The sequence below is a fragment of the Drosophila mauritiana genome, chromosome X (genome assembly GCF_004382145.1).
Source record: "Drosophila mauritiana strain mau12 chromosome X, ASM438214v1, whole genome shotgun sequence".
NCBI lineage: Eukaryota > Metazoa > Arthropoda > Insecta > Diptera > Drosophilidae > Drosophila > Drosophila mauritiana.
In genome coordinates this window covers 3,196,391-3,222,974 of record NC_046672.1, presented here as the reverse complement: position 1 = coordinate 3,222,974, position 26,584 = coordinate 3,196,391, and the positions used below count along the sequence as shown (strand labels likewise).

General features: G+C 43.0%; 2 protein-coding genes across 11 annotated transcripts in view; one reads left to right on the top strand and one right to left on the bottom strand.

The window, feature by feature from the left end:
* Positions 1 to 26,584, bottom strand: part of LOC117148073 (cAMP-specific 3',5'-cyclic phosphodiesterase) — a 93,608-nt gene that overhangs the window by 22,028 nt on the left and 44,996 nt on the right. Inside the window, exons 1-2 of one of the 10 annotated variants that reach the window (XM_033315276.1) lie at positions 22,366 to 22,547; positions 3,316 to 4,428 (exon numbers count right to left, since the gene is read on the bottom strand). The exons of 7 other annotated variants lie outside the window; for them this stretch is intronic. In XM_033315276.1, coding sequence (XP_033171167.1) covers positions 3,316 to 4,259 — 944 coding nt within the window. In that variant the 5' untranslated portion in view covers positions 4,260 to 4,428; positions 22,366 to 22,547. Of the gene's footprint in view, positions 1 to 3,315; positions 4,429 to 22,365; positions 22,548 to 25,812; positions 26,578 to 26,584 lie in introns of those variants that run through there. 2 more of the 10 variants (XM_033315277.1, XM_033315278.1) reach the window with 2 other exon arrangements.
* Positions 1,480 to 3,216, top strand: LOC117148074 (katanin p60 ATPase-containing subunit A-like 2). Its single transcript, XM_033315282.1, has one exon. It carries the CDS (start codon positions 1,675 to 1,677, stop codon positions 3,109 to 3,111), a length of 1,437 nt encoding a protein of 478 aa, XP_033171173.1. The 5' UTR covers positions 1,480 to 1,674; the 3' UTR covers positions 3,112 to 3,216.

The window sequence follows — 26,584 nt, the reverse complement described above, 5'->3', positions numbered from 1 at the left end:
TTTTCTGTAGTGTTTCTGAAGCAATAAACTATGTTGAAAGAGTTCATAGCATTTTTCATACCATAAAAATGAGTGAATTTTATGCTGATAGTATGAGCCTACTTTTTGCACCCCTTTCTTTTAGTTGAAATCACATATCCCAGCGTCTCTTGAAGGATTTTTCTTAGCCACAAACACACCGAGGGCAAGTGGTAAGTGGCCTCTCACTACCACAACACATGCACCAAAATACCGCCAGTCGAAAGACCTTGAGGCAAATGGAAGCCCGAAAAGAATTCGAAAATAAAATACCCAAAAATCCAAAAACCAAAGCAAAGTGCAGAGCCTGAAAGAAAACTGCAGGCGAAAGAGACAGGGCAACGAATGCAACTGTGGGTGCGAAAGGGAGGTTGGAGGTAGTGGGTGGATAGTGGGTGGCTCGTGAGAGGAAAGAAAAACTGTCACAAGGCCATTAACAAAGCCTGAGACTGACTGCCATGAGGTTGGTTGGACGATGATGGAAGACAGGGTTGGCAGGGTGGCAAAAAAACCAAATTAAAATTGCGAAGCAAAATAAAATGGGCACAGCCACCCGTGAACCAACACTTTTCCACAGAGAAAAAGTTCTCGAGTGCCTAATGCAAACTTAGTTACATGTTGTAGATACTATTAACACTAGTCATAAATGGTATTACAAAATAGTACTTTAGAATCACATAAATATAGGTGCCTACACTTCACGAATTAAAAACAGAAACTCACAGGTTTTTCCACCGTGTGATAATGTTTTTTAATGTCGAGGTGAAATGGATGGATGGGCTGCAAATGGAAAATGCGGGCGATGGGCGGTGGGCGGTGGGTGGATGTTGCATGTGCATGTTGAATAATTTCACCTGACAGGGCGTGTCTCGTCCGTGTATGTGTGCTTGTGTGCGGACAGGATACGCTGATTTTCATTTCATTGCGTTGTGCATTTGATTAACCATCTGGCGCCGTCATCTCTCGCCAAATTGAGCATGTTGCCAGCTCTTGGCAACCATTTTCGGCGGAAAAGCGAGGGAAATGCGAAATGGAATAGCAGGGAAAACCCTGTATCGAGTGGAAAATGCACAACGAACAATTAAGTGCACTAACCAATTGAGAGGACTCAATTGCGGCCAACTGATCCGGCAATTTGCGTGCCATGGAATTGGATTAGTTCAGAATTTGTTGGGTAAACACTACAAGCTCAGAGTAGAAAATAGTGAACGGAAATCATAGAGCTTAGGGCAGTTAGCAAATAAACAATATAACTTAAATATTAAATTATTAGTTAGTCATGTTCTCTTTGTTCGGTTGCAGCTGTTTGAACCAAGTTAGCATCATGACAATGAAGAAACCACAAGTCACTCACTGCAAGTATTAGATTTTAGTGGTTTTCCTGCCTCACCCTGCATTTTTAATTACTACCCATAGTTTTTCAGCTTTATTATTTCCAGTGGTTGCCTTGGAAAATGTAATAAAAAAAAAACGTAACATGGCAACCCCTGACATTCGTTATGACAACCCAGTGTTTCATTTTCATGGAAAAACTATTTCTGAGAAGCACAGACAGCCAGGAAAATTACGCCAGATAGTTGATCAAATTGCCGGGGCTCAGAACAACCGAGAGACCACATCCCAGTTGTACGCGCAATTTTCCCGGAAAAGCCTCTAATGAAGACCCAGGGAAAATACGGAGTGACGGCCACGGCGGCTGCCCAGGTTCTTTGCGAGGATGTGAGAAATTTCAGCACGCGTCGCCGCAATATTCTCTACCTAATGCACCGATATCTGGTGGAGAATGGATACTATGCGAGCGCCGAGTCCTTGAAAGCCGAAGGACGTCTTTCCGACGAGTACGAACTGTGCGACAATATCGATCTGGATGCCATGTACCTGGAGTATGCCACCTATTACAACATGAAATTTGGCAAATACCCGAAAATCCTTAAAAGAGTGGGAGCCAAAATAAAGGTGGAAGTGGGTGGAAAGGCGCAGGAAAAGCCGGCGGCCAAGGAGTTGCCCAAGAAACCACCGACCACGGACGCTTCTCTGGCCAATTGGCACATAGGTGTCGGCGCAGCCACCCAGGCCCTGAGTAACGAGCAGCCGTTGCAGATAAAGAAAATGGAAACCACAACGGAATCGAATGGCCAGGATAATGCTTGTGAAATCGAACATGGTCATTTGGGAGGTGATGATGTTCTGTTCTCCTCCCTGGAGTGGCAATCCCTGGCGGAACTGGTCAAGACTTCTATATTGCAGGAGAATATAAAGATCAAGTGGTCGGATGTTTGCGGGAATCAGCGAGCAATTGAGTTAATCAAGGAGGCGGTACTAACGCCCATTGAGTTTCCCCAATTGTTCGCACATGGCCTGAAACCCTGGAGATCCTTGCTCCTGCACGGACCACCGGGCAGTGGAAAGACCCTTCTCGCCAAGGCTTTGTATTCCGAGACACAGGGTCAAGTGACCTTCTTCAATATAACTGCCAGCATAATGGTCAGCAAGTGGCGGGGAGAATCCGAGAAGATCCTGCGAGTTCTCTTCCACATGGCTGCAAAACGAGCGCCATCCGTAATATTCTTCGATGAAATCGAGAGCTTGACCTCGAAAAGGGACAGGGCCACGGATCACGAGAGTTCCAAGCGCTTCAAGAACGAACTTTTGCAGCTTTTGGACGGTATGGAGCACTCGTTGAACGGCGTTTTCGTCTTGGCCAGCACCAACTTGCCCTGGGACATTGATGAGGCCTTCCTGCGGCGCTTCGAGAAGAAACTGCTGGTCCAGCTGCCCAATGCGGCGGAGAGAAGCAGCTTGATTAACCGACTTTTGGGCAGCAGCATATCGCTGAATCCACGACTCCTGGAGCGGCTGGTGGAGATCTCCGATCAGTTCACCGGCGACGAAATACGTCTGGCGTGCAAGGAGATCAGCATGCACCGGGTGCGTTGTGCCACCAAGATTGGAGATCGACCAACCGGCTTGCTTGCTAAGGAATCGCCGGCAGCCATCGAGGCCAATGTGGAGAAGGCCTTCCGGCAAGTGCGGCCTTTGGGCCAGAAGCTGCTGGCCAAACACGAGCAGTGGCAGCAGGAAAACGGCTCCTAGGCTGGACTATCGGGATACTGATATATTTTTTAAAAGCAACTAAATAAATATATTGTATACTTTTTTTTTTAGTTTACAATAAAACATTTAAGCCCATTTGAGTAACTTGAGTAATGGAAAATGTGTATTCCTGTGAGCTAATTCTTATGGAACATGTCTAATAAATTGAGTATATATTGCACATCAACAGCCTTCATTTGTTACCTGCCCGTGGTGCGTCTCCTGGCACCGGCGATCGTCATCCGGGAGACATATCTACGGATCCGTCCGCTCGACCTGCGTTGCGAGGTATTCCCGGTGGTCACCGACTTGACGCTGTACTCCGTGGCCGTGGAGCTCCGGCGATCGCTGGTCATTAGATCGGAGCACATGGATGAGGACAGGATAGAGGCAGCCGATCTGCGCTTTCCGCCTGTAAAGGTTCCACCGCCGCTCGACGAGGTGGTGGTGGCGGAACTATCCGATCTGGAGAAGAGCGAGGACCTCTTGCTGCGACTCGACGATCCGGTGCCCGTGGCATCCTGTATATTGCTGTAGAACTCCTCGGTCTCCCGGTCGTAGGTCTGATCCTCATCGTCCTCGTCCATGGGATCCACGTCGAACTCCTCGCCCTCCGCCTCAGTGGCCATGGTATCGCTTCTCTGGCTGAGTCCCCGATTCCCACGATTTCCGTTCGATAGGGACGACGAATGCTGTTGCAGTTGGTAGTACTCGTGGCAATCGCCTCGGGAGCCGCGGGATCTACTGCTCCCACTCAGATATCGATAGGGTGCCGAGCTGGAGTTGCTGGTGGTGCTCAAGGAGTGTCGTTTGCTGGGGCTTACATCCAGGTTGCCACCATTGATGGCCTCGCCGCCACCATCGCTGTCGCCACCGCCCACGCTTCCACTGAAGGTGACCTCATGGAATTTCGATGATTTTCGACGGGTCCTCGGCGCCATTGCCTCGCCGTTGTTCCCCAGCGAAATCGAGGGTCTCGGCCGGTTGTTGTTCTCACCCTTCTGATTCAGATCGCCGCGCTGATCCTCCCCGCGATAGTCCTCCCCGCCCTCTGGCATCAGGGTCAAGGCCAAGGCAGGTCGACCTCGTTTTCTGCTCCACGGAAAGGCGCGAATAAATGCAAAGATGATGAACAACGTGGCTATCATCTTGGCACAAAATCTCTACTTCTTTCCCAATGGACTATTTCGTCCTCTAGAAAATGGCGCGCACATCCTTGGGCATTTTGATTTCGGCGTCGGATTTTCAATTTCTTAATAACACTTATGTCGTTTTCTAGCACTTGCTCTTATTTTAACTAAGTTCGTTTTCGATTTTCTATTTTGCAGAAAGAGAAAGAGAAAGAGTAAGATGCGAGGCGAGGCGAGACAGAAGATGGTAGCGTGGAAAATTGGAGCTGCAGTTGACAGACACGTGGCCCGAATGATGGATCAACGGTCAGCGCTGACAGCCCAGGAAAATAAGGGAAAACAGGAAAGAGAATCGCAGTTCCAGGCACTAATAATGAAGTTTAAATTAGATTAGATTTGAAAACAATAAAAAATTGCACTCAGCAACACATTGTACATTCTATTTCTCTTCAGGTTAGGTTCTTAATCGTTGCTTAACTTTTGAGCGACTAGGAAAATCGGTCTAACACTCACTGAATATTATGTTTCGTTCCAGGAGGAAAACCCAAAAGGACTTGTTACATTTTCCAATCTCTGCGTCTGTTTGCCGTTTCCTGATCCACGCTTCATTTCGATATATATACATATATATAAAGTACAGATATCGCATCCTTCGTTTCGTTCCGTGTGACTGACAAACTGGCGGATAAACTGCTGGATGGACGCTTGTCTATCTGGCTGCGAGTGAATTTCATGCGCAATTTTGATGGCGCTGCGAGCGTATTATGATAATCAATGCACAATTATTGCACACACACATGCACACACCAGGACATAGCGCATAAAGGACTCTAAGTGCAGGGCAACTTTTCCTTTCTCTTCGCTTTTTTCTTCCTTCTCGAGTAGCGTTTTCGCTTTGTAAAGGTTCCCACATCTCGTTTCTTTTCTTTTTCCCTTGTTAGGAAGACAACAAAAATTGTCCATGTTGTGTGGGGGAGCGCAGGACAACACCAACAATAACAAGGACAACAAGGACCAAGGGGGCATTAAGGACACCCAGAGGAGGCATTCATCGTTGCTGGTGTTGTTGTTGCCTGAGCGGCTTACCCAACTGATGATGCTCCTTACTGCTATCTCAGTATCTTCTCCATCATCCTGCACACAACCCTGCCGTTGACCTAAACTAGCTACTTTTTAGTTCAACCATAATTGAAATGATTTAACAATGAGCCGGCAATGCAGCAAAGGGCCGACGAGGGGAGCAGGAAAGCAGGAAAGCTAAGGATGAGGGATTAGGTGGGTTTTTAGATTTCCGGACTGGAAGGCCAAGGAAAGTTTCACGTGCCAACTTCTAAGATATTAAATAAAAATAAAAAGCATTTTACCATGTACACCTTGAATCCAAAATATACCGTGCATTCCTTAAAACAAAGCAGGCAGCTAATTCTTAAAAGCTGGTATTTTTACAGCCAATATTAACCTAACTCAATTGCGATTAATTAAAGTTGTCATAAGGCTACGAGCGCAGGAAGCATAACGAATTCTAATGGAGGCAGAAGTTGATGAAGCTGCTGCTGCTGAAACCCCCGTGCAATTTCCCCTTTATGGCACGCACTACTTTTTAATTTGTTTAAATTGCATTAAAAAAGAAAAACCCGAGAGGTAAAACCTGGAAAACTTGACACGAAGGGGCAAAAGGACAAGCGGGCAAGATGTGGCATCCAAAGTGAATTGAGCGCAGCAGCAAGAACACGTTTCTTATTCCTTTTTCTAAATAAATGTACATATATACCGGTGAGCGATGTCCAAGAAGGGGTTTGGGAAATAATTTAAGCAGAATATTTCCATTTAATTAGCAAATGAGCCCAAGCTTTAAGTAAGTAAAGGTATTCCCTAAGGAATATTGAATGCAACTTTGATTCAATTCGGTTTTTCGTACGTGTATTTAAGAATTAAAGTGACTTCAAATACTAAACCATCTCTTTTAAAAACTTGTGCATTTTTAGAGGGACTAGCTGGTTTTTTAATTGCAATTTAAAACTAAGAACGTTGTAGTTCAAGCATGCTGTTCTAAGATCCTGCAGCATTTAAGAGTGCTACTACATACTTCGTTTAGCTATTTCCCAGTTGGCATTGCAGCGCCATCTAGCGTGAGAGGCCTGCGTCACAGGTGGCACTGCAATATCCTTCGAATCCTTGGCTTCCAGGGTTCGCCTCCTTCTGCCCTCGAGACCCTCCTCAATCTCCCCATCTGCTCAACTCTTGTGGCCCCCATTTTTCTAAGTGTTGCTAAACAAGCTGGAAACAGGGCCGCGCTTTCTCCGCTTTCTTCGCTTTCTCCTTTCGAGCGTACATCAGCCCCTTTTTCAAGGAATGCCTTGGGCCCTGTTTGCTACTTTCACAGCGACTGCGCCTGTTCAGCCACACACACACACACACACATTTTGCCACTGGTCCACAAACACAAACACAGACACCCACACAAATATTTCCTTTCAATTCTTTTTTCCAGCTCTCTGTTGCTTTTTCTGCTTTTCTTTTGCAACTAATTCCACTCTGGCTAGGCGCATACTTCTACAGCAGCGGTCAGTAGTTCAGACGCCAGATTTTCAAAAATAAAAGTGCAAATGAGTTTAAACATCTAAATAGGTCTTAAGACCTTATGACAGACTACGTTTTCCAACACTGCAGCTTAAATTCAAGAAATAAGCTCCTCTTCTTTTAGGTAGTTCTACTGTCCTGCCCGCAACTGTTTGTGTATGAGTGCCGTGGCTTTTGTGTGTGTGTGTGTGTGCAGCATCCCCTCCCCCTTTTTCCAGCCACCTCCTCCTGCTTGTTGTTGGTGGATCCCTCTCGGGGGCTAAATTTAAGTAGCAACAAATCACTTCATTGTTTGCGTGTTTACATAATATTTATACATTGTACTTGTGTGCGCAGCCCTCTTGCCTCTCTGTCGCTCTCCATTCGCCACCTCGCTTCCTCGCAGAGTGTTGACACAGTGTTTCATTAATAAAAATGCTGCCTCTGTCCCAAAAAAAAAAAGGGGACAAATCGAAATACGAATCTCGTCAGACAACAAGAAAAACTTTCAGACTGCACGGCGCCGCCACACCGAATAGAAACAAAGCCAAAAAAAAAAAAAGAAAGGGGGAAAAAGCGAGAATAAAAGTTGACCAAATCCACGCAGACAGTCGAAAAAGAAAATAAAACTTCAAGAACTGAAGCGGAAGACTGGAACAGTTCAAAAGTACCGAAGAATGCGTCATGATATTAAATTGAATCAAGTAGGACTAAGGCACACTCAATCGAATGCGCAGGGATTTGTTTCCCAGCTTAAGTTGCTTGAATCCAAAATAGCCAAGTCAAATTGATTCAAAATTACTCATCCCAAAAGCTGCTGCACTCTACTTGAACCCCGTTAAGCCCTTAAGGCCCCACTCGAAGCCCCCATAAACCAGCATCCATCACTCGAAATTTAGTTCAAACTACTTGGCACTTCAAAGTGTGTGTAGAAGTGGAACTCAAGTGACGGTTGGGGGTGGGAAGTGCACTGCCTTCCATTAACAACATCATCAACGCAGCACAGGGCAGAGCCATAGAAATCATAATCGCCATCGCAATCATCATTATCATCAGCCCTAATATCCGCTGCCAGCGACGTCATAAATAATGCTACCCCTCTTAATGCAAAACATCTTTCAAAATATGCGCATAGTTTGCGGGGAGGGGGGAGGGGGAGGGGTTTGGGGCGAGGAACAAGGGACAAGGCCAAAATGCATGGCGTAATGGATAAAATATTTGGCAAAGCATTTAAAATCGGGGGCGAAGAGCTATTCCAAAGCAACGCTGCGTATGCTTAATGTGCATGGGGAAAACCTTCAAACTTCAATGATTGCGTTTCGGATTTGCTTGCGAAATAGTACAATTTCATGCAGCAAACAAGCATAACTCTCCCCGTCCCCCTCTCACTCGCTCTGTATCTGGTTTCCTTTGGAAAAATTGCAGGAATTGCATTCATTACGCACTTTTCACATGAGATGATTTCCCAGGCATACAAAGCATTTTTCCAGCAAAAAAAAAAAAAAGGAGATGCCCACGACGACTACATTCACAATTCACCTACACACTTGCAGTCGGAATATTTCAAAAAGGCTCAAATAAAATTTAATTAAACGAAGAATGTGAAACAAAATCTTGTGACCGTTACGAAAAAGAAGTACAACTAACTGGCAGAGAAAATAATATATACATACGAAACATAAAACGAACGTAATGGATTTAATTATCCATCAGTAGATTTTTCACATCCAAGTGTTGCAATAATGTGACTGTCGAACAAGCAGTCGAAAACAGGCGAAAAATAGTTATTCCGATAATTCCGATATTCCGATAAGTCATAAAAACGATTAGATATCGAATTTCTCAAGAAATAATAATATTTTCCTGATGGCCAGCACTTATTCGCCCTGTCTGTTCTGCACTCTTTTTGGCCAGCTAACGAGCCCCAGAATGGCCAGGAGTGAAGGTCCCTAACTCCCACTTCACTTTCCACTTGCCTTAACCCTCGGATGGGCCGCATGGGCTGCATCATTTCCTGTTCGCATTCCTGCCGAGTCTTAGATGTGTCAGTTTGTTGGCCCAGCTGCAATTTGAGGCTTTTGTGCTGGACAGGATGGACAGCATGGATATGGCATCCGAGCGGGGGGAGGGGCGTTGGCGGGAAAGGTGATTGGAAATGGAAATGCAAATCATGATAATACCGATATGCTGATGATGGAACCGATGATGTTGACGATGGCCTTTGGCGAATGCCATTCTCAATGGGTCTCAATGCAAATGCTGACCAAATTAGTGTCAAAACGTATTGACTACATAGTGCATACACACACACACACGCACGCAGCACAGGGATAAACACACACACGCGGACAAGCCCCGTTAATGGCGTTGCAATTTGCATATGTGTGTCAAATGCCTGCTCTCCCTCGCTCTGCACTCAGAGAAAAAAAATCGATTACCAAATCACAGATTCGGATGCATTTATTTCACATAAATAAGTTATTAAGTACTTCAATATTGCTAAATCCTCATTAACATGACGTTAAATAATAAATATGCCCAGCTATGATCCGGCGTCAATATGCCATGCTGCAATATCATATATTTTAATTTGATGTTCGCCGTGCAATTCCGTCTCTCTCCCTCTCTCTATCTCTCTCTCTCTCTGTTTGCCCTGCATTTTTAGCTAACACACTTAACCCACTTGCCACGCCCCACTTGCCACACGTAACCTAAGCGCCCCTTTCCCTTGCATAATTCACGAAAAATGTATTTTGCACTTTAAGGAGAATGCACACACACACACACGTACTCATCATATACTATAGGCAAATAAAAAGTAGCAGAAGAGATTGCAATTAAATTATGTAGAAATATAATTAAGACTAAAAGTGTTGGCAAATCGGGTTAGCAGTGGACAAGAGTGTGTGTGTTTGTGTGTGTGTGAGCGTTTTAGTTTGGCCTGCAAATTGTGTTGCCTACTTTTAAGCTGATTTAGCCGGAGGCCGAGAAAGTTTCTGAGAAATTTATTACATTAAAGCTAAATATGAAACTCAATAGAATTACGAGCTAACCCACACCACTTTCACCCATCATCGATTGCCTTTCATCTCGCTTTATGAGCCGTACTTCCCTTTGTAGCTGCAAATTGAATAGCAAACTGATGACGTCAAAGCGGACTCGCACATTGCTTGAGTTTTTCTTTTTTCTTAACGCTGAGAAGTTTATTGCCAGACAGCTGACTTTCTATACCCTCGCAAAGCGTATTTTTAGCGAGCTGTGACGATTTTATAATATGATTGTCGCATGTATTATTTAAACATGAAAATCAGAGATTTAACTTACTACTAGTAAAGGATTCACCTTTTTTAAAAATCTAATTGCATGTGATCTAATGGGTATTCCTTCTTCTAGAGAAGGTGTATTTTTTTTTTTGACATGGAATTAGTCCGAAAAATTGCTTGGATCGCAGCATATACATATGACGCTCGTTTTTGGGCACATCCCCTGGTGGCAAAAGGAACGAAGTCTTATGACAATTAAATGATGCCAACGAGCACAATGAAGGAAATGGAGTGGAGGATGGCGGCACAACTGGCACAGAAGAGGCGCAGCTGTGGAATCTTAAAAATGCTCATCGGATCCATGGGGAGGGTGCTGTAAACGACGTTGCTTTTAGCGCCAGCCAAGGGAAACTCAATTAAATGTGACAGTGAAAACGCTGCCTAAGAGTATGCTTCATATTAAGGCCAGGAGATCTGAAGGCCATAAAAGGGGAGGACTCTAAAAGTCAGGTGGGTGTGGGTGTGTGTGTGTGCGCGAGTGGCGTTCCATCAGCGAAATTTGCTCTAATTTCATCAAGCGTCCAAAGTGTCACCTTTTGGCCGAGGAAACAGCACTCTATAAAGATAGGCTGCGAAAATTGTCCCACAAAGCAAAGTTTTAGTGAGAAGAGAATATTTGTTTCGAGAATAAACTCCCGCGAAAACCTTTAACTGCGCTTAAAGTACTTTCCGCAATCAGGTGGATTTTTCTCTTTAGACTTTCGTTAAAGCGGAGATGGTGAGAATATCTCCTTCTCTTTCTCTGCCGCCCCACTGCTGGCCGTCTCTTTCGCACAGTTGCGCCATCAGCGTTTTCATCTTTATCGCTCGACGATGGCAGGCAGCAGCTGCCAATAAGCAACGATTATGCTTGTAGCTACAATCGACTGCCTATGCGTGTGTATCTGTGTTCCCTCCAGTATCTGTATCTGTATGAGTATCTGTATCTGTATCTGCCTTTGTATCTGTGTATGTATGAGTGCGTTTGGATGTGCTGCCTGTCTGTCCGTTGACTGAGTGTGCGTTTGTACTAATGCCGGAGCAACAAAAATGCATAAGCACTCAAGTCAGCCTCAAAGCCAAAGCCTTTTTTGTGTGCGTGCGAATCTGTGGGCTTCGCTGTATTTGTGTGTGTGTGTCTGTGCGCGTTTCGGTATCTGTGTGAGCACATTAATGGCACTTGCGAGGCGTTATAAACTGCAAGTAGTTAGAGCCAGGAAAAAGGCGGAAAATAACAACGCTCGCGAAACGTAACATACGGAAAAACTCATCCTAAAAACACAACTTCAGTTGGCCAATAGGAAGTACTTTATACATTTTCAAAGAATTTAAATCAACTTCTGGGCAATTAACTAAGAGTATTAAAATAACTTTCATTTTCGTAGCGGATTTCTCTTCATTGTTCTGTTCTATAATTTACCTTTCCCCAAAGAACTACAATTTGTTCATTACGCTGAAATGCAACGAAATTGAAACCATTTTGAGCTTTTCAGTCAACTGATCGCTGATACAGGCGACTTAATGAGTTGATAATCATTTAATGCACCTGCGCCCAGTGGGTTGAGTGGGTGGACGGGTGGCTTCCGGGTCGAATGGCCAAGTGAATGGCTGGTTTTTCTGTGCGTGGTGTGCGGTGAACTGAGATGCGACGAGCAGCCACAAGGTGGAAGTGATGGTAGTGATTGTCAGTGTGTGCATAAATTAAATTAAAATTAAATGTTTAAAAGGCGTTGATGGTGACGACCTTGGCGGCGAAAAAGGAGGACAGGGAAAATCCAGGTAAAAGCGTGTAAAGCTGGCGGCTCAAGGCGGGTGAAGGAAGCAAGCCAAAGCCAAGTCAATTGCCTTTTACCTTCGGGCATAATTATCTCCGGCCCGGCGATTACATATTTAATGCACGCACGCATGTGGGGATGCGGCTTAATGCCCTTAATTGATCGTTATATCAACACTATAGTGTGGCCAAAGCCCCAAAGTCTGCTTTAAAAGCAAGAGCGCGATGATTTGTGTAAGCCGCTGAGCATTTATTAAAATTAAAAGCAACAAGGGAGCGACGTCTAAAAGTGGGCCAGTGGCAATCTCGCAAAATCCGTTAACAGACACAATAAAGACCATTACACAACATCCACTTGCTTCATCCTGCTTATGGCTTTTCATAGTACGTTGATTGCTGGGCAAAAAACGGAAAAGGCAAAAAAAATACCAAATAACGAAAATGAAAACGGCAAAATGAAAAGAAATTGAAAATGCCCGGCGAGCAGCAGAGCAGAATGATATGATGAGTGCGAGTGGAGTGGACTGGGCCTTCTCCCCGATAAGTAGGTGAAATCCCTGCAGGATTTCGACGCAAACATAAAAGAGTTGCCACCACACACAAAAACACAAAACGGGACAGACACACAGCACACACAACCGGTACAGTTTGCGCCAAAAGGCGCAGCAAAGTAGTAGTAGTAGATGTATTTATTCACATACCTTAAAATACACTTAAACGTATCTCGATTATTAATCTTTTTTAAAATATATTTTTAATATGTGAATTTACATAAGTACAAAGCACGAAAAAAGTTGCCTAAAAATATTTAAATTTTTATTTTTATTTCTGCCTAAGATGCTCTTTATTTCTTGTACTTCGTAAGCAAATCGATTACGCTTTCCATTCACATTCACATCATCGCAATTTTGGTTGGCCATATAAAAAATATCGTATAAGAATATTTCAGCCGCCAAAAGGAAAGCGATGGAAGTGCGTATGAAAATGGCATTAGAAATACAAAAAGCGAGGGACGCAGCAATAAACGGAGAAGCCAAACAAAGAGGGCCAATAGAGGCTGTTAAAAGGGCCAAACAGGAAATAAAATTCCACTTTAAGCGTTTTTAATACAAATGCAAATACGTGAAAGGAGCAAAAGAGACAGCTTGACAGGCGATGTGAGCGATGGGGGAAAGCGAGAGGGAGACAGGAAGACAGTAAGACGTACATAAATGCGGTCACATTGAGGTATATTAATATATATTTCTGTTTGACGGCACTCACTTCCATGAAAGGGTTAACCACCCACTCACAATTCCCTTTACGACGTGACTACAAAATATAAAAAATATGTGAAGGACAAAACTGGCGATTTCATTCGAAATGGTTGGGAAAAGTTGCATCGGAAGATTCGAATTAATATTAATTTAAAAACATTAAAGTAGTAACACATAATTTCAACCGAATAAAGTGTAATTTAAAACATGTTTCCATGCATTTTGTTAATAACATTTCGCAGCTTGCTTTCAGTTTTTCTCCGTCCGACATTCAAAGGGACACAGAAGCAGAAGACAAAGAAATGGCTGCAGGCTTTGAAAAAGATGAAAAGTGGAAAACCTAAGGCCCGCAAGTAAAGTGGCAGTCGCAATCCAATCCAGCCAACAATATGAAAAATAAAACACACACAACCGCACACACACAGGCAGGCAGCCGACTGCATATGAAAGAATCATAGCATAGTTTAAGGCGCCGCACACAACCGACTGCGGAAAAGCGGAAAAGCAAAAGAAGCGCGCTGAAATCGCAAAAGCGGAAGTGTAATAAAGTGCAAAAGTGCAAAAAGCACAGATAGAGCCGAGAGTCAAGTGAGATAAGAACAATGCGAAACAAGAAAAGTCAAGTGTAAGAACGAGTTGTCACGAGTTGTTAAAGGGAAAAGCAGAGGGAAAGTCGGGTGGAAAAGAAGGACCCGGAAAAAGGTGAAATGTGAGATGAATTGAATTGAGCGGATGCAAAGCAGATGAAAATTCACGAGAACACGCGACACAAGACGAGCTAATGGAATGCGAAATATGAAAGCTTTGAAGTTTGGAAACAAAATTTGGAAAAGCTGAGCCACCCGATGGAGACTTAGAAATCATAATACAGGGTTAAGATATCTATTACCTAAATAAGATCCTATTTTACTGCCAAGATATGAAAAATTTAGAGCATGAGCAGCCACAAGTGAGGGAGAATTCAAGGTAGGCGCACAAATCAAAAGGCGCAAGTAAGCCTGTGTGTGTGTGATTTCTGCTCATGTTTTTCCAGCTGGCCATGTGTGTCCATGTGGACGCACACAGTCAAAGCAAGCGTAAAAGTAGAATGAACGGAAACGTTACTGGCACAAGGACCTCGAAAAGTATGCAACATTAAGTGTTGTCGTTGCTTTTTTGTCGTGCCTCCTTTTATTCTCCTTGAGCCCCTTGGAAACCACTGAGCCACCCCTGCCACCTGAAGATCTGCTTCTTATGTGCCATTTTTGCACAAGTTTCGCTGGCTGTCAACGTCCTGCGGACACTTGGGGCCCACATGCATATATTCAACTTAAATCTGTCAGGACTAAATGGAATTAGTTTGAGCAATATTACTTTAAACGAAGTAACTAAACAATTTGTGAAAATGAATACTGATTTATAGGTGTCAATTTCTAGGCACAAAACCTGAAGTGTCTGGCTACCTTATTTAGCAAAATAATTATTTCCGACAATAAGAGCATTCAGCAAAAGCATTCTGTTGCCAGAAAAACTCAAAAACTGTATCCACTTCGTCTACCTTTTTCCTTTACTTTCCAACAACTCATTAACAAAAATGCGCAAAGAAAATAAAAGCATCAAGTTGAAGGGAAAACAACGGCAAAAAACGTGCTTGAGTCTCGCTCATCTCAAAAAAGTCTCTTGAGAATAAACGAAGAATGTCTCGAGAAGAATATAAGAAAACAAGGGAAATGAGGAAAAATAAAGAAATGTGAAAATGAAATACAAGTTTTCGCACTAATCAACTTTCAAATGAACTGTAAGTCAAGTGTTGTTTTCTATATGCATATGTTTTCATTCCCTTTATTCATTTTTTTTTCTTTTTGGTTAAGTAAAGTTAAATTATGAAAATGTCAAGAACAATGTACATGTGTCGCATGGAGACCGGCACCCACACATATGAATGAATGAATGCCAGGAACAATTTACATAAAAATATTTGTGCCGAAAACTTTTCAACACCCAGAAAGTGAAGGGAAATTTTCCATATGAAAAACAAAGTGTGTGCTCTTGGCGGGTAAGAAGGGGGATTTTCGGGCAAGTTTATCAAGTGAAGCATCGCCTAATCAAGAACTCGGGATCCCGAAACGCCGACCGCACAATTTACAGCTTTTCATCCCCGCCGAATGCCCCATTCTCCCACTCCGAGTGCTGTGTGTGTTCTGTATTTGCTCAAGCTGAAATTTTCAATTTGAGCACACAAAACTCATTAGAAGACAACTTGTAAACCCTCAAAATTATAACATTAAAAAGGGGCAATACATTTCGGGATGAAAGCGAGTTAACCGAGTTCTTTGGTAGATACTTTTAGTACACAAAAGTATACAAATATTCCAAAGTTTTGTCTAAAAAAAAAAGAATTGAACAATACCGCAAACTCACATCTCAAATGTGTTAAAACAAAGAAAGAAAACAAAGAATATAGATTCACAACTATGCACAAAACTTGTGGCATTGAAATGAATATTCCCATCCCTAATTTGTGCGGCTGTCACGCGCCCATCTCTAAGCCTCACGTAATGCTCAGCTCACGAGTGCGTTCGCTTTCGATTCAATCAATTCTTTATGTCTTTATTAATATTTATGCGATGCTGCCGACAATCTGCGTATCTGTGTGCGAGCTTTTACGTCAGAGAGCTCATAACGCTAGCCCCGCCCCTCCGAATCCGTACCCCTCCCCTGCCCCAAAATGTATGCAATGAAAATGTTGTAAGTGCTTTAATTTTATTTGGAGGATGATTCGGGTTACGCCACGCCACTTCGGCTCGTGCATTTTATGTAATAATTCGATTCGAATATAATTTGGCTTATCGCTGCATTTACGGCTTTAATTTCTCGTTCTTAAGAAACTTTTCTCGACCACTTTTTCTATATTTTTGCAGTACTTATTTTTTTTTTAGCTAATTCGCTTTGCGGCTATTAATGGTCACGCCCCCCTCCCATTTCCAATCCACCTTTTCATAAGTCAGATCACGTATTCGGTCATTAGATCAACTTTAATGTAATGCAGTCCACGTTTTTATTTACTTAGATCTTCTGTCTTTCTTTCATCGGCCGTCTCTGTCCCACTGGACCAGATATGATGGGAAAGTAAGCATTTCGAGGTGGCGAGATGAACAGAACATAGGAAATAACGTTGGCTTTTCAATAAGTTCAAGCGACGAATGTGGTAAGACCGGCAACTACAATTAATTTAGAAGGGCTTTGAAATCAGCTTTAAAAGAAAAAGATCCCTGAGCCCTGGCATTTTTATCATGCCACTTCGCTACCAATCGAATTTCCAGCCCTGCTCCTGCTCCAAAAAAAAAAAAGAACAGAAATGCAAAAGAAACAACTTTAATTGAAATCTTGGCTGTGAAAGCGACTTTATGCAATTTGAAAATACTTCCTGACCCAGGAAGAGAAAAACCAGTGGCGAGGACCGAAAAGGGGAACTTTGCTTTGGCTGCTGTGCAAAAGTTTTGCCAAACAACTTTGGCTCAAAGACAAAAGCACTGGCAGTGGCAAAAAAAAAAAAGGAGACAGAGGGCCAAAGAAAACAAGAGTACGAGGGAAATGGCAAATGGAAATGTGTTTTGCTTTCCCACCAGTCAAAAAAACAAGCCAGCAACTAGAGTGACAGTTGTTGCGCCCTAACACAGACTGATGTTCCCCCGAAATGGTACAGTTGCGCTCAAAAGGTTCACGACTCACCTTTTGGGCGAACATGAAATTGCATCGCGCCACGCCATATCGCTAATTGTATATTGGGCAACAGATATATAGCAGAAATGATCGGTCATTAAGCCATAAAGATCGGGCAATTAACTCGGATCGGATCGTAAAACGGCAGCCGATGAGCCCGGCTAATTGGGCCCTCGCAAAATTGGTTCAACAATAATCGTAATCGTGCCTCGCAGTTGGTAAACAAATGTGCCCCTAAAATGGAGGCTTCGGGAGCATAAATAACCGCCAAATGGTGAGACATTGTTATATCAACTGATAGTTTAAGACTGAGAATATCGCACGATAAAATATGCAAAGCAGGTTATCAAAGTTATAGAACGTCAGATTTCAAAACACAAAGGAAATCACATTCATAATATGTTCATAACTCCCTCGAAAACCAGACCTTATAAATAGCATTTATAGGGGGGGCTTATGGTCTGGTTTTTCCACAACCATAAAACTCAGACCAGGTTCATAAATGGTGTTCTGTAAATTGCGTCGCTTGTCTAGCAAGTTCACTCCATTCTCTAGATTGTAAAAGCCCAGCGTTGTTGGGTGCAGATATGAGGGCAACCAATTTTATAACGATCATGAAGACGGGGAAAAAAACAGCCAAGTAATGAAATGGCAAACAAGGAAATTTATCAAAATCTAGTTTTATGGATTCGGTAGCACAGAAATGTCTGGGCCAATGGATCCAATGTTTATATTAATAGATAGATGACGTGACATTTTAGCATTTCATTCACTTTGCGATTGAAATCAATGTCTCTCTTAGAGACAAAGACACATCCGTTGGACGGAGCACAAATCTTTGACGTTGATGTGGATTTTCCAGGCAACATGTGACGGAAAGCGGAAATTGAAATCCATACTTTCCAGTGCCAGGATATAAAATTTCTGGAATGTATCCGCTTCAAAAGTTAATTAACCACAGGTCCTTGAACGCGATTAAAGACTTTCCGGCTCCTATTTAAATATTCCTTTAATACCTCTCCGTTTCCAAATGATCTTTCTTTTTTATGCCCCCGGGCGATTTATTTTCATTCCGCAAACAGTTTTATGGCTCCCCAGCAGGAGCACACACACGCAAATGGAGTAAAAAATGCAAACTTTCTTTTCCACCTGCGCTGGCAGCAGCATAAATTTCTCATTCCGCCAAGGATATGGGGAATGTACAGAAGTGGAGCGAGCAGGCGACCTAGTTTTTCCCGAGCATTATTTTTGGTTAATTTTTTAAGAAGCAACAGGAAGCATTCACTTGATTAAAAAATATAAATGCCAAAACATTTTCTCAGATATTTTCAATTTGATTTGGTTCAATTATGTGTGTTCCATGGTATTAGGCAGACGCCTACTTATTTTACCACGCTTATGAGTTCACGCACACACACACACATGGTTTGAAACCCACATTTTCTTTCGCATTTTCCCTAACGGTTTTCCTGGCATTTTGCAATTATTGCTCCTGCTGCGTCTGCTCCGAGAATGTTGGGATAAATTCTACATGCACAGGAATTTTCAATGTAAATAGTGCTTCAAAGCACTTAGGAGGCGATTTTAGCCAGGGTACAGAAAACAATGCAATGATATAGAAGAAAATCCATAGAGGAGCTATTAATTAGGTGAACTGAAGAGGCTTGTAAAAATATAAATATATTTAAGCGGCCTTACCAACTTGCGACCCAATTCTTAATAAATAATGCATGTGTATCCTTTACTCCTAATCTGTTAGTCTGAAAATAGTTTTGACCTTTCGAAACATTTGCTGCTTTTGATGCCTTTTGCTTTTAAACTTTTTGTTTCCCCTGCGACCTTTCGCAAGCAGCTATCGCATCGAATTAATCAAAACTTTTGAGTTATCCAATTAGCGCGCGTCGAAAAGTTTATCACCTAGCCCATAACATAACCTCAAACCTCTTAACCCCTCGTCGCCCCAATCGCATTCCCCTATTTGTCGATGGAATGAGAATCATAAAAATGAGAAACGAGCCAACGAGGGGCCTTTTCAACGATAGAAAGAGAGGGGCGGGCGAGTGATTGCGGTGAACTTCATACAACACGTAATTGCTCCACGGGAAAGAGACGGGCACATGGGCACTAGAAAGCGACGGGTATACAGATTCCCATTGCTTACCGTTATGGAGATTGAAGATGCGAATTGGGCGGTGGATGGGTCGTAAAGTGTAGCAGCTGTTTAGCAGGAAGGAAAGCATAAATGAAAATCAATAAATACAAAATTTATGGTTCGTAAGAGGGGGGCAAAAAAAAAAAAAAATAGAAGAAAAAAAGAGGCTTAAATTAACTCACGCACACATCGCAGAAAGAGACGGCAACTCGTTTGGGGCAGGATAGGGAGTCAGACTTTTAGAAGCAAACTGCAAAACCGCCAAACAAAATCGATAAATCTGCAACCACACAGTGCGTGCAAAAAGAGGACGGCATGATAATGCAATTGGCCAATAAATCATCGCATAAAACTACATTAAAAAGTCGGTACACGCACACACTGGAAAATCTCCCAGGAGGGTTACACTGCATCGAAAATAGAACAATCGTCTTATTAGGCAAATCATCGTGTATAAATTTGATATTCGAAAATGCACTTCGAATGGAATTAATAAACTATTGAATAAAGTGTTTTCAATCTAAGCTGCTTGCTTTAATCGAACTTCCCAGTTTATTTCTCTCCCTGCACAACTAACACGATGGAGACCCCCCGGCTTAGTCAATCACAGCTGAGTGCAGCCAGCCATCAATCAATTAATCAATCAAATAAATGTCCGACACCGAGCGGCCCTCAATCGTTTACATCAGTCAGCAATTTGCTATCAATTAGATAATGGCTTATCGTCAGAGCAATTCTAGTGACGAAAGTAGCTCACACCCCTTCCTTTTGCATTTTTTGTATTTTCTCTCTCTCTCTCTCTCTCTCTCTCACTCTGTTTTTTGCTTAACCCACTAAGCACACTTCAGCATGATTTATGGCTAAAGCGAGATAGCGCTAGTAAACCTCTCGAGAAGCCGAAAACTTGGAGCTACCAAAACAATCGCTGGGACACATATTAGCCATAAATCTGTATAACACTCGCGGCCATAAATCAATATTCAAATGCTAATGGAAAGCCACAGCTACAGCAACAATTGGCCACTACAGCGAGCCATAAAAGCCAAGAAACACCGCCGATTATCTCGGAAAGTCTGAAGAGACTCAGACGGCGCCAAACAAAACAAAGCGATCCAATCCAACCAATTGGAATCGAAATCAGATCGCATCTGATCCAAAACGATCACTTGAACTTTGCCCTTTTGGTTTTCCAACCATGCGATTGTGTAGTGTAGTTCACAGTGGCGGTCACAAATCTATATTCTTCGAAGCAGTCATATTTTTTTTTTGCACAGTGCATGGCGAACATAAAAATGCAATCAGCCCATACTGCAACTATTTATAGACTTCAATAGCTTCATAAGACTTTTGATGGGCCCAAAGCAACTGCACAGCCATGGCCATAAAAATATAACCACTGCACGATCAGCGAGGCTGCAGAATTGGGTGAGTGTGTTGGGCACCAAGACGCCTCGGAATTCCGTGGGTTGTCTCGGGGGTTTATTAATAGCCGATACGTGACTAGAAGTACGACTTGGAATTATTGCCCATTTTGTGTGTGACCAAGCAGAATGTTATGCAACGTTCCATTGGACGGGGCCACAGATGGGGAACTGAAGGCAGAGCTTTCTAAAACACATCCTAAACAATTTGGTTGCAACTCAATATTTAAACGTTTGTGGAAAAGAATGGAGCGTATCTTATAATAGATAGTATCGTGATAGGGAAAGTCGATTGTGGGGCTTTATCTCTCGAACTTAAAGATCAATTATTAAAAAAATAAAAAAATATATATTGGAACGCAGTTCTTGATTATTTTCTGTTCTGAGTGTGAGAATGTAGGCTTTCAAGGATTTTGTGATGCCTCGCCGTTTCAACTGGAAACTTTTGATTTGTTTAAGCCGAGAGTTGTTGGACTTTATGCAAAACAGAATGTTTACTCCGGACTTTCAGCCACCCGTTTGTTTACAATTTTCCTTTGATTTCGATTTGCTTCGGCCAAGCCAAGCAGCAAATAGAATTTTGCCTCGCAAATAAATAGAATAAATGTTGGGGGCGTGGTCCTTGAAGGTCGGGAAAACCAGGAAAGCGGCAAAATCGGGAACCGGGAGTCGGGAAGGAAAAACGGATCCGAACGCCGGACCCGTGGTAAATTACATTTAAGAAATCAACGCGCGATGGCCGATGGAGTTAGACTTTTCGCAGTGAAAAGTGGCAACGTCGCAGGCGGCAAGGAGATGCGGATTGAGCGAGCGACGGGGGGCAGGGGCAGGAGGAGGAGGTCTGAAGGATCCCATTCAGTGGAAAACGGGAGCTGAAAATTCAATTTGATTTGATTTGATTTTCGTTCTCGTTTTCGTTTGAATGCACAACAGAAGCAGAGAGGAAGAATAAGATGATATCAAATTAGTTGAAAAAGAAAATACAATCAAGGACTCGAGACGGGCAAAAGATGAGTACCACCATTCAATGGGAATCGCAAGTTATTAAAAAACCGATCAATAGAGCACAACGTGATCATTTCTGCCCATGTGTCAGCTGGGCGAGTTCAAGGTCACATGAAGCTCTCATTAGACATACACTGGAAATAATCCTGATCACATATTAAAATAAAAGAGCTAAACATAAAACAAATATGTCCTCCAAAAAAGATTTTTCCCATTTACTTGTGTGAGTGTTGTACTCTTTTTTCGGTTCGCAGTTGTTGCGCTGATAAAAATCAACAGTCGCTGCTCTGCCGACGTCGACGCCGACGTCGGAGCCGTTTTATGCGGCCGGCGAAAAAATGTTTTTCTTTTTTGTTTGTTTTTGGCGCTTTTGGTTTTTTATCGCCACTTTTAAACTGGGCCGCAGCAATTAATTGAAAACATTAAAATTTGCCAGAGGTTGGGTGGCCTTTTTTGTTTTTCAGCGGTTTTGTTTCTATTTGCTGCGATTCTTTTTGGCATTTTGTTTTTCTCAATTAATTAAGTTTTTTTCTGTTTGCGTTACCTCAGGCTTTCTCATTTTCCTAATCAATTCATATCTACATATTTGGTTTACTTTGTCACCTGCATAACTGTGTCCTTTAAAAAAATTGTTAATAAATTTATGTAATTTATTTATTGGTTTGGATTGGTATTAATTTGATTTGTTATTGTTGTGTGATTTCAACTTATTTACAGTTGTTTTTGTTTCTTATGCACTAGTTTGCGCTCCCGCTCTCACTCTTCCTGAAATTCTCTCTTTCTCCTTTCGCTCTCTCTCTCTCACTCTTCTTCTTCCTCGCTGTTTTGTTTATTTGTCTGTTCCACTTGTTTTCGCCTTTTGGAACTGTGCTTTTCATCCCATTTTCCCTCCTTTTGCACCGCGTCCTCTTTCTCTCTTCCTCTTCTTCTTCGCCTTAATATTATGCACACACTACGCTTTCGCCGTTATATTTTGTTGATTTTTCAGATTAATCCGCGGTTTTCGACCGATTTTTTACCGTTTCACGAATTGTGCACGATTTTCGCGAATTGCGTTTTTGCGGAATTTTTTAAACGCAAATTGTGTGTGCGGAGCGAACGGCGAACGTTGTTATATGACGGAGACGATGAAAACGATGAAAACGATGCGAAGCGAAAGCGAAAACGAGACCCTGCGCCGGCGTCGCTGTCGCCGCGGGCAGAGCAGTTGGCGGCGAAAAACGAACGAAGCGAGGCGAATAACGAATTCGAATTGAGGCGAAGGCGAGCCAGGCGCCAACACAGCTGGGAGTGCGAGCGAGAGGGGGCTACGGCACTGAGAGAAATACTTGTTGAACTACTGAGCATGCCTTCTATCGCTGTTCCAAATCCAACCAATTAAACATAATTAATAGCTGAACTATAGAAGGCAATTGAAGATGCATAAATAGACACTGATAACTCGCCATTAAAGGTTGTAAAATTACGAAAGTTATTCGCAGTGTAGCCTAAAATAAGAGCCATGCGTGAGAGCGTAGATGCTAAGCATAATGCGAAAACGAGAGGGCGAATAGAAGCGAAAGAAGCAATTGAAATTGAAAGTTGTAATGAGACAGCGACTTGAGATTCATCATCAAACAGCTGCCGCCGCCTAGTGCCCTCTCACTCGCACAGTAGCGCCCTCTCCCTCTAGTATAGCCCTCTCCCTTCAGCACACAGCGGAAATCCAATTATAAGCAGATCGGGCAGACATAGCGTCGTCGTTGCTTTTTTCATTACTTTTCCATTTTTTAACTTCTTGCACAAAAACTCAAAAAAAAAAAAGAAATTGCCGGAAAAATTGGGGTGCGCAAAAAAGTCTGGCGAAAACATACACATACATATATGTAAATGTAAATATCTAGATATATAGAAAAAAGAGAGGGGACTTTTCAATTGTTGTTTGGGGAATTCAAATTCAGACACATGTATAATCCGCATACACACATGTAAGTACACATGTGTGATTTATGCAGCCATAAATTCGGTGTCATACTTTGCCAGCTTAATAAATTAAGCCATTTTCTGGTTTTTCTGCAATCAAGTCAAATGCGCAATCAATTTAATGGTCATTTTTTCAAATTAATTAACTCGCAAAAGCCACTGTTTTCGAAGTTAGGAAGTAATTACGCAGCCACCAAACTATATATATAAGCTATAGTATGTTTCGATCAGCAGCAAAGTTCTGATGAAGAAAAACAGTGAAATCCTCAACGGTTCATTCCTTTGGTTCGCTAATCGCTTGGCTGCTTTCCCATATTCATTTATCACATGTGATAAAAAATAAAATCGACAATAGCCTCGACTTTATTTGCTTTTCTGGGGGCTTTCGGTGGATTCTACAAAGCGTGCCGACTCTTTGGACCCTTATCAGTTTGCAACTACAACAACACCAGCCAAGCTCTTATCTCAAAAGCAGCAAAAAAAAAGCGCTAACAATGCAGACCGGCCCCCTTCAAATATAAAAAAATAAAAAACAAACAAATATATGGAGCACAAATAGTGGACGGGTCCAAAAACATTGAAGCCAGTTTTGAGAATGCTGTTTAGGTTTATGCCGCATCTGCAGCTCATTGCTACTGAATTACCATTATCGTGGAATTTCCCGTTGCACATGGCGTATGCGCAATATCTAGCTTACGTTTACTTTACTTTGATTTCCCGATGAAATAGGCTTACCAAAGATTTTCGCTGACAATAAAGATAGGCACATAATCGACTTACCTGTAAAGAGAAAGGTGAAAGAAATAATCAATTATAAGGTTCTAGATATTGCAAAAGCTTTACTGTAGGATATTTTGAAATGGTGTCATTCAAGAACTTTGTTGATAATACAGATAATAATAATAATGAAGGGGTATTTATAGAGCAGGCATTTCGAGGCACCACTGTGCATCATCAACGACCTTTGAAGTGGTTGAACTTGAGGAGGGGAACACGACGTACTCAGCTTCCCAGTTGGTTTCCCAACTGCTTTTGCTTATTCCTCTGGGGTTTGGGCGTTTGAGGTTTTTGTTTGCCTTTGTTGTTCTTTGCTTTATTTCGGTGACAAGTTGAGCAGATTAACATTTTACGCAATTAATACGAAGGGAAAATAACAGGCGTTAAATGCTAATTGCCAAATGTGAAACAAACAGATGACGGCGAAATGGGGAAGGGGCGCTGGGAGTTGGAAAATCAACCCCTCCGTTTTTTGGGGGTTTGTGCAACCTTGAACTTTGACCTCGCAGCATTCTAATCTGCGCCTAAAATTTGATTGCTCGGAACACCAAAAACAAAAAACAAAAAAAAATGAAACGAAAATAAAGAAAGAGGCCTCTCTATTCGCTTCGCTCTGCCGGCGCCACAGCAATGCCACCTGAGCAGAGGCCACATCTGCCCTCTCTCTCTCTCTCTCTCTCTCTCTCTCTCTGGCGAGCGACAACAGCAGTTGCCGTCTCTTTCCTTTGATTTCTGAAGGATATATGGCAGGATGGCCAAGTAATAATTAGTCCCAAGTGGGTTTCGCAGCAAGCAGCTTACCGATTGCAGAAAACGGATAACGGGAGGTGGGCGATGCGAGTGGTCGAATCATTGAGGATAATGGCCAGCAGGATGCTATCCGCCTGATTGGAATGCCTTGAGTCAAGTATTTGCTGGCAAATCTACTCGTAATTGAGTTAGTTCATTAATTCACATATTCATTCGATAATCGCCTAACTTCTAACCCTTCACATCTGCAGTTCACCCAATAGAGATGCGAAAAAGTCGATTGTGATTAAGATCGAAGCACCAAAAAGTGGGCTTCTTCATTAATTGATGCTTTGATCAACTAATGAACATCACATGCTCTGATTGATCCTCTCGGTGCTCTGCATCGCATGCGCCAGCAGATCGTGTGAGCTATCAAAATTGCCTGCAATTTGAACGTAGCTTTTTTCACTCTTTGCTGATTTCTGTTCGCTTTTGTTGTCTTTTTTGCTGTTAGATAAGCTTCGCTTTGAATGGGGACTCGGTCATGCTTTATTAAACAAATGGCACAACTCGCGGGTAGATGTATAGTTTATGAATAGAATTCTAACAACTTAATTATAAATATCGCTGGAGAGAGATCCCCAGGGAGAATGGAATGGAATCAGGGGGTAATGTCAGCACTGAATATGCTATAAAAAGCATTGACAAATTATTGGTCGCAGTGGCAGCGCAAAGTATATATATGATGATTTGTGCAGCTCCATCTATGAAAAATTCGCTCACGTTTCGATAAGTTATCGATATTCTCGTAAGAAAGTAAACTTTCGCTTTAAAGATTCCGGGACTAGCTCAAGCCAAAGTTGCAAAAAAAAGAAAAAACGGAAATCGCGATAAATCGCGATTACTTATCGATAGGCGCGGCTTCTCACCTAGACGGCGAATTGCGAAAGTTGTAGCAACAGCAGCAAAACGAGCACACCATATACACCAGGAAGTTGATGCTGCCGCACCACGTCGACGTGGAAGTATTGCCGCTGCTGCCGGTGAGCGTGCCGCTCGAGTTCTGCTCCTCGCTGGCGGTCGCTGCGCAGCTGCTGCTGTTGTTGTTGTGCAAGCCAGCAGCGCCCGCTGCCGCTGCGATGATCGAGGCCGCCGACGATTTCCGGCGTCCTGTTTCCGCTTCCGCTGTCACCACAGCCGCTGCTGCTGACGTTGCAGCGCTGCTGGTCTCACTGCTCTTTTGCCGCAGAAAGCGCCCCAACCGCGGCGGTACGTTGCTCTCGAGGGCGGGCGGGGCGCTGCTGGTGGAGCGTTTGCGCTCCGCCGACGTCGCTGCTTGCTTCAAGCGTTGCTGGTCGTCGACGAAGGAGATTTGCTTCCACTTTTTCTTCTTCTTCACTTTGGCGGTGGCTTTCAGCAGATTCCGCGATCTATATGTTGTTGTTATCGCTGTTGGTGTTGCTGCTGTTGGGGCAGTTGCAACTGGTGTGGTTGCTGCGGCCCTGGTGGCTGTTGTTGTAGTTGTTGTTACTGCTGCTGCTGCTGCTGCGGAGGCGGCGACTGCGGCTGAGGCAGAGGCAGCGACGGCGTCGTCAGTTTTGGTCGCCAGTTCAGAAGCTCACACGACACACATGAGTACTAGGCGCACGCACAATCACGCACTGCGTCGACGTCGCGGCGGCGGCATTCTAGAACTTTACG